This window comes from Pocillopora damicornis, chromosome 1 (assembly GCF_964200805.1).
Source record: "Pocillopora damicornis chromosome 1, jaPocDami1.2, whole genome shotgun sequence".
Taxonomy (NCBI): Eukaryota; Metazoa; Cnidaria; class Anthozoa; order Scleractinia; family Pocilloporidae; genus Pocillopora; species Pocillopora damicornis.
Window position 1 is genome coordinate 36817809 of NC_142670.1, and position 15564 is coordinate 36833372.

Sequence of the window (15564 nt, forward strand, 5' to 3'; positions counted from 1 at the left end):
GGACTGTGTATAGTTAGTTCTATATTCTAATAATTATTACTACCGTTATATTATTGATATACACCGCACAAGTGAGTAATGCTTTTCACGCACGCTGATTGACACGCACTATTTACCACCGTTTTATTTCAAGGTTTCTTACGAAAAGAAATCTTTCCTCTGCCAGATACTTAGAATATTTCACACGAACACATGCGATACATTCATGTCTCGGATACCAAAAGCCAACCATCATTGGTCGAAGAAATAGGGAGTTTTATCATTAATCATGATGCAAGTGGATAAATCATTTCAAGCAAAATGTTCGAGTCTTTTACTTATGGTGAAAAAAAGGTGCCCTTGTTTACACACTTTCGCATGACTCCAGTAAACAAAGACGCTCCAGAAAACAGGCTGAAAAGAGGTCATCAACAAAGAGAAGCGAACTACAAAGGATTCGAGGAAGAAAAGGAGGTAAGTCGTTGTTACTACCGTTACGTTGTGACTCAGTGAGCGCACGCGTGATGTCACGCACGCCATGGCGTGCTGCCTCGCAATGCGTCACGGGAAGAAAAAAATCCATGTGCTAAGGATGAGCCGATACGGCTTTTTTGAATCGATACGATACCGAGTACGATATTCCTTTTTTCTTCGATATCGATATCGATATCGATACCAATACTGTGACGTCATTGAAATAAATGTAATCTAATTGACTAAATTAAGGCACTCTCGCACGGTTTCCGGTTCAGTTCTCTATAGTAGCATCATCAAGACAGTCAAACAAGTCAAAAATTTCAATTTATTGGGACACATTTTTAATTTTCTCGAGGAAATGAAGAAGACCGCAATACAAGCAATCTGCAGGTGCACAATGAAATGTTACCAGTTACTGCACGGATCACTTATAATAACCAAACACGGGTGCCCGACTTATTATGGATCTTGCGCTTTAATACTCGATACATCAGAGCCTCTCTGGTATACAGGACCATACAGAAGGGCCATACTTACTATTCGACGAGTAAACATAGGGACTTGATACATATTACTAGACCTCAAATAAAATTCAATATCGTTAAAAAAAAATATCGGGTTACTAACGTCTACTTTACTTTCAGCCAGCCAAGTTAGCTAAAAAAAAAAGAGCTTAGATAGCAGCGGGTAAAGAAAAATCTCAGATATTTTTGTTTAAAAACAAGAACATGTTCACATTCTTTGGCTTCAGCCGATTACGCCTTATGGAGACTAGCTCCCCTGCTTTAGAGAACACCCTTTCGGCAGGAACAGATGTACCAGGGATGCAAAGATACTTCTTTGCAATTTTTGCGATTAGTTCATAGTATCGCTCATTCTCCTTCCACCACGGTAAGGGATCTTGGAGTCTTGCCAGCACTGGTTCTTCAAAACACTTTCTGGCTTCCAGTGTTGCATTGCTGGTTGAGGTTCTTTGCGATGTTGATTACTTGACCACTGAGTCGAAGAGATCCCACAGGTCAGCTGCTTCAGTTGTATTACTGAGCTGCCTATCTTCCTTGGAATTATTAGTCTGGACATACCCTGACATCTCCTGAACAACCCACTGCTCTGCCTGTCTCATGCTGCCGAGTCACTGATGCCAATTTCTTCATCCGGGGATCCAGCATCGACATCGCCAGCATGCGAGCGCTTTGGATATTTGTGAAGCGGCGTCTCATCTGGTAGCTAAGGTTGGAAACCAAGGGTGTGTCCTTTTCTGTAATCGCACCATTCAAACGCTGTAGTGATTTCGCCAGAAGTATCACCTTAGAAATGGAGACATGCTTGTCCGAAGAAATCTCTTTGGTCGTTGCCTCAAAGGGTTTCAAAACGGCCATGAAAGCTTTCAGCAGGCTCACATCAGAAGATGAAACACACAATGCATTACGACCAGAGAGACAAAGTGCTGTGGTAATGGCTTGATGTTGCTCCGTGATGCGTTCAAACATGTAGTAAGTTGAGTTCCATCTGGTTTCCACTTCTTGGATGAGTTTGTTCTCAGGAATTCCCAGCTATATCTCCTTCAGCTTTTCTGAGGCCTTAACGCTGTGGTGGAAAAAGCTCACAATGTCCCTGCAGCTCTTTCTAAGCTAATAGATCTTTGTGTCAGCCTTAGTTGCCTCATAAATCACTAGATTCAGGGTGTGTGCAAAGCAAGGGACATTTGCCCAAGCAGTGTGTCTGACGGCGGCAACAACGTTGGCAGCATTGTCAGTAACCATCGCAACAACTTTTCGGGAAATTCCCCATTCTTCCGCAGTTTTTTGGAATGACGCCGCAATGTTCTCAGCCGTGTGGTCTTTTTCGAACCCAAACGTCTCTAGAACTAGGGACTTGAGTTCCCATGTGGAAGTAACAAAGTGGCAGGTGATAGTAAGATAACTTTCCTTTGTTCTTGATGTCCACAGGTCACTAGTCAGAGCTACGTGAGAAATCTGCAGAAGTTCCCGCTTTATCTCTCCGGCACGTGTTGTGTACATATCAGGTAGCAAACTTCTCATTATGTGTCGTCTGGAGGGCAGCTGGTACCGAGAATCAAGCAAACGCACCAGCGACTGAAATTCGGTTTCCTCTACAATGGTGGCAGGTTACATGTCTCTTGCAATCATTCTTATAAGGGCTTGATCAATGTTCTTGCTTCGCGCGCATGTCGGCGAATACTTTTGCCAAGTTTGTGCCATCTCCGATATGGTACGCTGCCGCAGGTTGTCAGCGGTCTTACGCCTCTTGGATGCTTTTTCTTCCTCCTCTTTCCTCTTGTTTTCAGCTTCCTTGTGCTGAGCCGGGTGTTTTAATTTCCAGTGCTATAAAAGAAAATATGAATAATCTTCAATTTATGATAAAACATTAAAAAGCCCTTCAAACTTCAGCGGACAATACCTTAAATAGATTTGACGTGTTGTTCGCATGCTTCACAACATCAGAGCAGATAGTGCATTGTGAGGTTCTCACAACTTCGGTAGACCTTGTAAAGAAATGCCACACAGCACTCCTCAGGCACTTTCCTGCATCAAAGTTTCCTGACGAAGAAGCGTTTGCCTCGAGGTCACTGTTAGCAAAAATTGCGTTTCAGCTGTGAATCGCTTTCGGGATGGACTTGGTTGTCTACAACAACTACAACTATAGTATGTACTAAAATATAATGGAGACTTATGGCGCTTCCATTGGCACTTGAGAATTAGAAGTGACCTCTGAAACGTCTGACATACTTCCCAGAAACAGTTATGGATATGTAATTCAAGCTTAGGAAACGGAAGCAAGATTAAGGGCGTATTTAAATCGCAACGAATATTGGTGGTATATTTGGTATCGGTATCGACCCATCCTTACCATGTGCTCGATGGAAAGAAATGTCGTACGTTGAAGTCGTTATTTCGGAACGTAGTTTTTACGGTTATCGTTTCTTTTACGGCGTTATAGAGGACACAAACGTAAGTTTTTAGTTCGTACTTTTTCTTTACTAGGTGTTTCTGGTGTTTATTGTTATTTGCTTTTTGTTTATAGTTTTCGAAACCGTATAAATCGTACAGCTATCGTGCATAGTCTAATACAAGCTAAGCAAAAGTGCAAGTACTCACTGTTGTAAAGGGACAAGCTCTCATATACCATCGCTTAATTATCGTTTTTTATCGCAAGCGTTGGTCGTAATCGTCGAATCGAGTCTTGAATTCTGTACGCGTTTCGAAGGGTGTTTTCCTGTGAGATTAAAGAAAAATCGTACTGTGTTGTTCTGTTGACTTTGGATTGTTTTAATGCACTCACAGTCGTGTCTTATCTGGGTTTTCTCTCACGCCTAAGCCCCGAAAAATTCGAACCGTTTTTGCCAATCGTCGTTTGCTAGCTTCAGTTTAAAATTAAAATCACGTTTCGGTAGAACAATGACTTTGGCATTGTTAAACGATAAGAATAGAAATATATTTAATCTAAAAACATTGCAAGGGTTTCCTATATTGGTGTTGGAAAATGAACGGCAAATAAGATATTAGCATAAGCCATTCAGTAAAATTATTATAAGCCAGTTGCTTATTTCTTATTCCTTTTGGCGGTCTTACCTTACCGGTAGAGTTTGGTCACCTTTTCCTCATTATGATCTTGAATTTGACATGGAGACTGATGTTTTTGCGTAAACTATGGTTTGCGACAAGATACCAGTATATTTCCATTATGTTGCTAAAAGGTGATTCATTACTAAGAAAATCATTCCACCTTATAAAAATTGATCCCGTACAGGAATTTCCTGGAAATAACCGTCCCTTATACTTTTACCTCTTTAATACTCTCGTTTTTAGGGTAAATCTATGTCAAATTCCCGATCCGGAAAATAGTTTTTAAATTTTAATTTAGCACGTTCGACACCCCTTTTTCTTAGAGGTGACTTGAGTTGTAAACATGTAGTACTTTTCATCTTCCCCACTGAATTTATAATCAGGTAATTTATAGGGATAGCACGTAGCTCTCTTAGGAGCGGTACCTTGGGTATACCCTTTCTTCTCCGAATCTTCTGTTTATTTTGCTCTTATGCAACAGCCTTCAAAGACTATTTCCTCTTAAGATATCACAGGTACAGACTTTTTCATACACCAAGTTAAACCCGCCTTAACATACTATATAGTCATGGGTTACATGGGAGGGTTTAATAAAACAGCAGTGTAATGAAAGAAAATCGAAAGTTCAAAATATGTCCAAAAACATAACGCGAAACAACAGTGTTCATTAAAGAGGACAGTCCCTTTCTATGTTCTTGTGCTTGAATTGTGTTCCTCCGTGTTTGAAATGCTTCCTCTGGTCGTCCTCCTCTTGAATGCCTGATATTCTTAGGCGTCGTCCGCGTTCAGCGCCAATCCCTGGAACTGGAACAAATATTTTTTTTTTTGGTGTGTGTGTGTTGTGTTTTTGTTAGTTTGTGTAAAGGAGTAGTTGTTTTTCTTGTTATTATTACTGGCCTGGTTTCCTATAAGGGTGATGTCTCTGGAACAGGCAGCGCAGCAATTCCCACTGATGGCGGATGTTCAAAAGAACCACTTAGGGTAATGAACGTGGTGGGCGTAATGGAAGCTGGAGCTCTCGTCCACGTCCACGTCCACTCATCTAAGGGCTACTGTGGAAGTACTAGAACCGGTCCAAGGGCTCTCCACCAGCTTGTTAGAAGTAAAAACTCTAACACTCGTTGTTTCGTTGTCTTTTCTTTATTCTCTCTTAGGCCCGGTTCAAACGTCGAGCTTTACAGGTGCCGAACCTAATACCAATTTAGGTCGACCCAAATAACTAAGTTCGGAAGTTGATTCAAACGTCGAACCTAATTAGTCGAACTTGATTGGAAAAGTGAATATGACTCTATGGCGGTCGGCCATTGCTTACCAAAATGGCGGAAAAAATGCGGGAAAGACAAATTGTGGAAATGAAGAGCTCAGGCCCGGTTCAAACGTCGAACTTTTCATTTACCGAACTTAATTACTTATTCGGGTCGACCCAAATAATTAAGATTGACCGTTGATTCACACGTCGAACTTTTTTGTCGTACTTATTACGAGCGCTGTTAGATACTTCTTTATATTCGATGCTCATTATCTTTCCATCGTCTTCTGTCACTTTTCGCCCGCTGTTTTTTGCCAAACTTCTTCCACTGCTGGTACTGGAGTCCTGATCTTCCTTTACACAAGCAATGCAAAATGCAACGGATTTTCCAGCTTGCTAGGCAGGAGTTTCTTCCTCTTAAAACACAGAGCAGCGGTTACAAACTGAGTTGCTACAATTTAATCAAGTATATTTTGTCGTGTCAGAACACGAAAAACACATGTCTATATCGACAACTACAGAGTGCTTTCTCCGCCAAGTCGCCATTTTTTTCCACTCTCATGCGCATGCTTATGACGAGAGAAGTGGGTTGTGGGATTAAAAAATGAATCATAATAATTTATGCATTAGGTTTCGGCACATGAAAAGTTCGACGTTTACATTGAAGTCGCTCCATAGTCGAACCGACCGACTGGATATGTCGAACTTAATTCTTGGGTCTACCCAAATTACATCTGTCGAACTAAATTGATTCAAACGTCGCTCCCCACATGTACTCTATTAGGGGTATTAGGTTCGACACATGAAAAGTTCGACGTTTGAACCGGGCTTTACTACGCAAGTCAGTACAACGGGGACTAACTCTGATCTCTCTAGGAAAGTGTGGGTCACCGCCTATAAAGGTGACGCTTACTGAGCTGTCAACCTCTAACCTTCGTCTTGCTTTTACACTTAACTAACGAATCACGCTAAGCTACGCAGAGCGGAGTTCGCATACTAAGTAGGTACCTCGTGATGTTTACGCTTTACGAAAGGTCTTGCTAACTTAAATTTCTTAGTCTTACGGCAAGTTCAGGCAAAATAAAGATATGAGTGACAATATAAAAATCATAATAAACTTACCAACAGAATTAAAATTATACTTAAAAAGATATCTTTAGAGGAAATAGTCCTTGAAGGGTGTTTCATAAGAGCAGAATAAACAGGAGATTCGGAGAAGAAAGGGCATACCCAAGGTACCGCCCCTAAAAGAGCTAGGTGCTATTCGTATAAATTACCTGATTATAAATTCAGTGCGGTAGATAAGTGACGTAGATTTCTTTGTTATATAATTTTATGGTTAAGTTGTTACATAACCTGCGTCTTAGAATGATACTTTGTGTAAGCGTACTTCGGATATCTTGCTACTAAAAAATAGCACGTGTTTTGGGGCTTGCAATAAAGAAGTTGGTCTAGCTTTCATGAACACACGCTTCGAGTTTACTTCAATGAGAACCCGTCAAAAATCCAAGAATTAAATTACGGGCCGCAAATGTGTGGTGCAAACAAATTCACGGGTAAATTGGAGTTCGTTCTACTACGGGATAAGTGAATTTCATTGTTTGGTCAGAGTACTTTTCAGCGCTGCGTTTTCATGCTTTTTACTCGATTCGTTCGAGCCACGTTCTCTTCACTCAACATCTCAAGGCGTACTTACTGCTCGGGTTATGATGAACATGCTTGCAACACGATAATTTTTTCCTAATGCAGGAAACTGAGGAATCAATTTCTGAAATTGATAGTCATCACATTTTGCAAGAAGCGTCCGTGCTGCGATCGTGTAATTAAACGGGTTCCTGGCAATTTGATTTCACAAGCACGCTGGTAAGCACATGGTTAGCGTAAATCCGTTTCTGATACCTTCCTAGATATTTTCTGATGAATTCGTTGAGGTACAATCTCGGAATTTCATAAGTGATTATGAACGATAAATTCGTATCGGTACCATAATTTAGGGAGGTTTTGTTAACAAATCATCAGTTTATAATTTGTGAACCATTTCTATAACCTGCTTGGATATTTTCTTTTAAATTAATTGAGTCACACTCTCGGAATTTCATCAGTAATTAGGAACGATAATTCCGTATATGCAGCAAAAGTGAAGCACATTTTAAACATTCCATACGATTTTAGGAAACTACTTGATTGACTGTCGATAAACTGCACCCGGTTTACATATGTAGATAACTGCTTAAAAAATTAAAGCTGTATTCAGAAGCATAGACATGTAGGTAATATGCTCCGGCTTTTTTTATTGTATGGGGTTTCTTTTTATGTAACATATATCCATTCCTTTAATTTCCTCCTTAACCTGCCTGCAGATAATTAAATTTTATGTCTTAATTAAAGTGTGAGAAGATGAAACAGTAGAGTTGCAGAGCTCTCTTTCCAGATTGAATTCAGGTGAGAACATCAGTAAACTAGTTGATGTCATATGCTTCTCCTGAATCTTTAATTTTATTGCTTTGGTTTTTTTTTCACAAAGCCTCTTTTATATCTCTGTGTGCTAGCTAATGATTAACCAGGCACAAGTTTGGCTTTCACAATGATGGTTTCCAGGTTTGAATAAAGTCATTACCTACTAAAATCCTCAGTTCCTTTGCCCTGACGGCCCAACTTCCTCAAAACATTGCCAACAGGAGCAAGCAGCTAATAAATGATACAGACAAGGGAGCCTATTCCCAAATACCGCCTCCTCAATCCTGTTAGCTTTTTACGGACATGGCATTTCAAACATGGTGTATATGCCACAAATTTTACATCCCCTGATTAATTATTTTGTAATGGTATTTACAAGTTGTGGAAAATGGTTGGATTGAAATATAATACAAAGACTTGCCAGTAGATAGTCAAATGAAAACTTTTTACATACCAACAAAATTTATTTGTTGCATTTCATGTTAACATGTTGCAACAACTGAGGAAATACCATCGGCAAACATGAGGAAATGCCATCTAAAACTTTTCAACCTATCTAATATAGCCAATAACAACATCAACTTTTAAACTAAAGAGGAAACTTGATTGATTTTTGGAATTGATTTCTGTGATGTGGAAATGAAATGCAGGTATTATCTCAAGTTTTCTTGAAGACATCCACATTATATGCAGTTACACCAAAGATTACCGAATTAATTAAGAGAAAATATCAGAAAAAGACGTCGTGTATTTCCAGGCAGAGGGCAATCATGAAACAAGAATAGCGGAAAGCGGAAAAGTGTAAAAAAAATTACAGGCTCAAAAACGAGTTGAATATTACTTTTCTTTTTAATTTTCTACGCTAAACAGAGGAGTTTGAAACGTTAGGGAAAAACGATGGGACAATCAGTCATACCTGGCAACTTCAAGAGAAGATATAAGAGAAGCCCAAACGATTCTGGCGCATTGTTTTACTGAGTCACTGGGTGCACGTGTATACACTCCAATTGACTAGTGATGTCTTAACACAAAGTAGTTTGCAGTCGTTTCTTTCAATTTTGGCTCATTTTCCCAAACCGAAATTATAAGTCACGCTCAATGAAATATAATTTCAACTGATGCTGACATCATACACTTCATCTGAAGAAGAAAACATTCCCTATCTTCGAAAATTTGCTCAAAACATTAGGAACAACAGCGATGGTCCTAAGCTATTTGAAGATACCGCTGACTAGCATGAGTATTGATCGCTTTGCAAGTTGTGACAACATCGTTCCCAGATTCCAGACCAGACGTCGTCTGGTTTCTTTTCCCCTTGAGGAAACTCTTCTACAGCCTGTGCTAAAGAGTATTTATAATGAAGGGCTGGAAAGTATAATGAAGGGCTAGAAAATGGACTGACAAGAGCTCCGCTTGTACGCTTAGCTAAATACATATATTACTGATGAAGTAAATTTCACTTGTTCCCGACGTGTGAGTTTGTAGCTCAGCTGTTAGTAAAAGTCTTGAGGTCAGGGTTCTCTAGTTTTTCCTTGCTTAGACCCCCGTCCGTGTTCATGCCAGTCAGAACTCAAACCCAGGCCCCTCGAAACTGGAGTCCAGCGCGCAGAGGGGGATAAAAATTGAAGGAACACTCTCTCATTCAGCGACTCACGTAATATGGATTTTTAAGTCAAAATAATTAAAAAAAAAAAGACTGAAACAGAGTGACTGAAAAAACCGAAGTTTATTATTGAATTTGCTGTCGTAAGTGAGCTGTGATCTAAGAGACGCGCCTGCGCTCATGTGGGTGCGTGTGCGTGCATGCGTGCAAGGTTGTCGAGTGTATGTCTATTTTTGTCCACAGAAGCCACCCTATTTGCATTTGACAAGACTCAAATCAAGATTCGCTAGAAAAAAAATCCTCGTGTTTTCTTGAATCTGCCACCGAGTCTTTCCTCATGGCTCCAGACATGTATACTCCCTGGGATATAAAAAAAAACCAACCGAAATTAGAGGCGTGGCGAATGAACAAGACCACGCAGCTGGTGAGAGAATCTGGCGGGAGGACTGTGTATAGTTAGTTCTATATTATGATAATCATTACTACCATTATAATTATCATAATTATTATTGGCCTGATACCACACAAGTGAGTAATGCTTTTCACGCGCGCTGATTGGCACGCACTATTCATCACCGTTTTATTAGCTGTTTACGTAAAAAGTTAAAACTTCCCCCTGCCAGATATTCAGGATATTTCACACGAACACAGGCGATACATTAATGTCTCAGATACAAAAAGCCAACCATCATTGGTCGAGGAAATAAGAAGTTTCATCATTAATCTTGATGCAAGTGGATAAATCATTGTTAACAAAATGTTTGAGTCTTTTTACTTACGGATTAAAAAAGGAGCCCTTGTTTACACACTTCCGCTTGACTCCAGTGAACGGGTTTCCTTTTCGACAGCAATTGCCGTCATTTTTCGCACAACCCGTTGCTCCAACTGGAATACACGAGCGACGATGCAGATGCTTCTGAAAATTGTTGATGTAACAAAAACAATTAAATATTTCTCTCAGATAAATCTCTTCTGGCTTGTTAGGTAAAACGTGGTTGTTTGTAAATATGAAGTTTCTTGTCTGCGCTTACTCGTGGGCTATCTAGTTGAACGCTCGAAGAGAAATTCCATATTTACGCGCGCACATGTATTATTCACTATTTCATCGCTTGGGAGGGATGAGGCGGGGTTGGAGGATTTTTTGGGGGGGAGGGGGCGTGGGGGCGTCACACAGTTTTCAGGGCGGATAGATGGGGTAGCAGTCGTCGTTAACAGCGTCTGAAGGTAAGAATAAAGGAAACTGACTGCTAATGAGTGAGATCATTTGAATAAACACCACCCCGTCAGGTGATAAATAATTACCGGTCCCTTAGTGCTACAAGTGCGGGAAGCAAAAGCTTGATTGGCGACTAACGACACACCCTTTCTCCTAAATTTGTCTCTCGTTCCATTCCAGTCTCGCATCGCCTTCTAATTTTTGCTCTTCTTCCTCTATCAATAAACCAACCTTTAAGAATTCCCTTCCGTGAAGTTCAGTGTCCTGATGGCGCCGCGCATGTAATTTACGAGCCTCTGCCATGAGAACAAAGCAGATCACCACGAAAACCAAAGTTAACTTCAACATCGTGTTAAACGTCACGTAAATCTCTGCAAAGGAATGTTTAAAGTCATCTCCTTCGTGGGCGGGTTAATTGGTAAAATAAAGCATATGCATGCGCTCTACCTGTAATTACTTTCGCTTCACCACCCTTTTGTAAATGGCTGGGTGAAATATCACTACTTTTCACTTCGAATTTTCTCCTGCTGTGAAAAGAACTTTTCTAGACCTTATACCTGAAAAAACATTTCAAAGACACCACAAATTCGCGGCATTTCCGCTCTGAGTTCACCTCTTAAATCTGCATAAATTATAAATTTAAAAGATTCTCAACACGCCTGTCATCTTACTCTAGAAAATCTTCGGTATATTGTACAAGAGGTTCTTGGATTAAAAATGACGATGAGTTTTCGCATACTATCCTTAAGGAATCCTAAACACATTAAAAAAATGAATTAGGGATCGTGTTCTCCTGAGATTAAACAATTATACATGGACATGCTCAAATAGGCGTCATCATAAGGCTTCAAGTTCGCGACTTAAATTTGCATAAAGCACTTAATAGTCAAGTTGCCTGTGATGCACGCACTTTCACTTATGGTACGGGCGGCATTGAAAATTTCAAAAGACTAAAAAATAATATTACAATTCATACTACTGACGAAGTAAATTCCCCTTGCTCCCGAAGTGTGAGTTTGTAGCTCAGCTACTAGTGACACCCAAGAGAGTCTGGGAGGCACGAGTTCAATCCCGTCGAAGTTTGAGTTTTTATTAGGCTTCTTCCCTGCAATTTCTTAAAATTGCATCACATCTGCGAAGTTCATTTCTTCGATTGCCGAAACTACAACTAGAATATAACGACCAATTGTTTTAAGAAAATGGCAATTAGGGCTGTGGTGTTAGCCGATCGTGAACCTCGAGATTTCTCCATAAGCAGAATGTTTGAAATAAATAAATGTTTTTCCAGTGTTTTTTCTAAGCCTACTTGACACTGTTCATGCAACTCTGATATGATTCTCAGATGTAACAATCAGTACGGCGCTTTTAAGAGAAATACTGAAGTTTTCAGAACTTACCTCTGAACTGAACCAACCTGAAGCAATCAACCTCACTAACTTTCTCGAACTTTTAATGCATTGCCTTTATAACTTTTTAACGAACGACCCCCCACACAGTCAAACTCTCAAGTACCGTGGGAACCCATGACAAGCCTGTCACGACATTGTCTTGCAATCATTTACAAACGATCAGTGAACCCCAAAATTTCTCCATAAGCAAAATGTTTGAAGTAAATAATTGTATTTCCAATGTTATTTCTAGGCCTACTTGACATTGTTCATGAATTCTGATCGATTTTCAGATGTAACAGCCAGTACGGTGCTTTTAAGAGTTATAAGTTCTCAGAACTTACCTCTGAACCAAACTGAAGCAATCAACCTCACTAACTTTCTCGAACTTTCAATGCGTTTCCTTAATAGCTAATTAACTTAACAGACGACCTTTCCCCTTTCATAGTCAAACTTACAAATTTTCATAAAACATTTAGACAAGTGGCCTGTGATGCACGCATTTTCACTTATGGTATGGGCGGCATTGAAAATTGCAAACGGCTGAGAAATAAAACTACAATTCATAATACTGATTTTCCAATGTTTTTTCTAAGCCTACTTGACACTGTTCATGCAACTCTGATAGGATTCTTAGATGTAACAGCCAGTACGGTGGTTGACACTGTTCATGACATTCTGATAGATTTTCAGATGTAACAGCCAGTACGGTGCTTTTAGGAGTTATAAGTTTTCAGAACTTACCTCTTAACCAAACTGAAGCAATCAACCTCACTAACTTTCTCGAACTTTTCCTTAATAACTAATTAACAAACGGCCCCTCAAAGCCAAACTTAGAAAAGCGTAAACACTTAAGATATGTCGGAAATGTTTATTGTCTTGCAATCATTCAAAAACGATCAGTGAACCTCGAGTTTTCTAGGCGTGCTTGACACTGTTCATGCAACTCTGATAGGATTCTTAGATGTAACAGCCAGTACGGTGCTTTAAGAGTTATAAGTTCCCAGATCTTACCTCTGAATCAAACTGAAGCAATCGACCTCACTAACGTTCTCGAAGTTTTCAATACATTTCCTTAAGAGCTAATTAACAAACGACCCCTGACAGTCAAACTTACAAAACCGTGAATGCCTAAGATATGCCTAAAATGTTGATTGTCATGCAAACATTCACAAAAAATCCTTGAACCTCGAGATTTCTAGGCCTACTTGACACTGTTTACGCAACTCTGATAGGATTTCAGATGTAACAGCCAGTTGGGTGCTTTTGAGAGTTATAAGTTTTCAGAACATAAAAGGAACTTGAGACTCCCTCTTGCTATTAATTTGTTTCAATTTAGGAAAGACTCCGCCATTTTTCCAGTGAATAAAAACACGTCACAGTAAAAATATATTTCTGAAGCATCCCTTGTCGGCCAACAAGAAGCCCGACATAGGTCAAGTTGACCATGATAGTTGCAGATTTACCTCGAGTTAATGCTGAAGTGAAACACAGAGCGGAATAAGAAAGGCAAACACCAGGGAATATTGTTTGGAGGTATTTAATTAGACCCTTATCTCGCACCTAAAAATTTGCATTAAATTTAAAGAATTTGTACGCCTAACTTCGCAGCGCAAAACAAAGGTACGAGAAACAGGTTTTTATTCTCCAAGTAATCGAAATTGCCGATGTGTGATGAAAGTCTGAATGCAAGTCAGTTCGATCGAAGGTTGTTTCGATCGAAGGTCGTTTCGATCGACAAAAGTCGATTCGATCGAAGACTGTAACTATTGCTTAACTGTATTGAACTTACTATTTATCAAATCTGGTTCTCAGTAAAAATTGACAACTTGTTCGTTTCATCATGGTCTCAGGACAAGTCGACGTTTTCTCATTACCCAACGTTCGTTCGTTTACCGTTCTGAACATACCCCTTTGGAAAAACTAATTTTCTTTTCAAGGTCTATGGACAAATGAAAGGTTAACATTTTTTCGGCAAGATGGAAAAAATTACTTTTAGTTAGTTACTTCTTCTTCTTCTGGGCGAAACCACTCTCGTTTTGGGAGAAACTCACTATATTCGCACCGACGGGTCGAGTAAGACTCTTAGCGATTTTACTCCGATCGCGCGAACAAAAGTAATAAATTCTTAAAACCCGTATTTCAGTGTACGCACGTTATAGCGAATAGCTCATTGAGCATTGCCGATCAGGAACGCCGAGAAAGAAACCCCAACAACAAAAGAGATCAATTGAAAATCGCGTTTCCGCGTCGCGCATATTACATCGCGCAATCATTACACAACACAAGAACTTTTATTATTATCTATACGCTTGCAAAACTGTAGTTTTTATAATCATTTATTCTTCGATCGAACTGACTCTTGTCTTCGATCAAACTGACTTTTGGTTTCGATCGAAACGACCTTGCTACCAACAAAGTATACATGAGATTTCTAGGCCTGCTTGACGCTGTTCATGAAACTCTGATAGGAGTTCAGATGTAACAGCCAGTACGGTGCTTTTAAGAGTTATAAGTTCCCAGAACTTACCTCTGAGCCAAACTGAAGCAATCGACCTCACTAACTTTCTCGAACTTTCAATTCGTTTCCTTAATAACTAATTAACAAACGACCCCTGACAGTCAAACTTACAAAACCGTGAACACCTAAGATATGCCTGAACGGTTAATTGTCTTGCAGTCAATCACAATCGAGATCTTAAGAAATCGAGAGCACCGACAGCGATCGACTGGTTTCATCGGTCACGTATCCGTTTTTAATTCAAAACAGTTTAAAAACACCCTCTGTCTTATCCTAGACAAATTCAAATATTTGCTATTCCTTTGTATGGAGAGGCAATACCAGTTGGAGGGATTTTAGGAATACTGATAAAAAAGGAGAAGGAATTTGAAAAGCAGTTGCAACGCTTGCACAGGGCGACACGACATTTATTTTAAGAAGATTGAAAGAACTTTTGGTGGAGATTCTGTGAAAATTTTTGACTGCTTTTTCGAGACCGGTCTGCGTAAAACGCAGACTGCAGAGCGAGGGTAAAATGCAGACTGAAGACTGCAGGCCAGGGGTGACTCGGTTCTTTAGTTGAAGTTTGTGGAAATTTCTGGTTTCTCTAAATGATCAAACTTAAAAGGAACTTGAAACTCTCTCTTGCTATGAATTTGTTTCAATTTAGGGAAGACTCCGCCATTTTTCCAGTGAATGAAAACACGTCACATCAAAACTATATATCTGAAGCATGCCTTGTTGTTAATTAGACCCTTATCTTGCACCTACAAATTTGCGTTAAGTTTAAAGAATTTGCACGCCTAACTTCGCAATGCAAAACAAAGGTACGAGAAACAGGTTTTCATTCTCCAAGTAATCGAAATTGCCAATGTGTGATGAAAGTCTATCGCGACTACTTTGAAGGCCAAACAAGGTATACATGTATAATAAAGCTATCTAATGTTGCCCAGCAGAACTGTTTATTCCTTAACAACTAAGGCAAACGTATTTAGCTGGCTGTGAACTGCATATCCAAACACTTTCGTTTCTAATCGTTCCTACCTTAAGTTAATATGTCAACGCCAAAACCATCCGAGGAAGTGAAGTTTGAAACATCAATCGCCAT

At 39.6% G+C, this 15564-nt stretch overlaps 1 protein-coding gene across 1 annotated transcript; it reads right to left on the bottom strand.

Moving 5' to 3' along the window:
- Positions 1-9456: 9456 nt before the first annotated feature.
- On the bottom strand, positions 9457-12571 carry LOC149053606 (uncharacterized). Its single transcript, XM_089183407.1, has 5 exons — positions 12558-12571; positions 12301-12344; positions 10800-10939; positions 10132-10268; positions 9457-9712 (listed from the first exon to the last, which is right to left on the bottom strand). Exons 1-5 carry the CDS (start codon positions 12569-12571, stop codon positions 9688-9690), a joined length of 360 nt encoding a protein of 119 aa, XP_089039533.1. The 3' UTR covers positions 9457-9687.
- Between the last annotated feature and the right edge of the window lie 2993 nt (positions 12572-15564).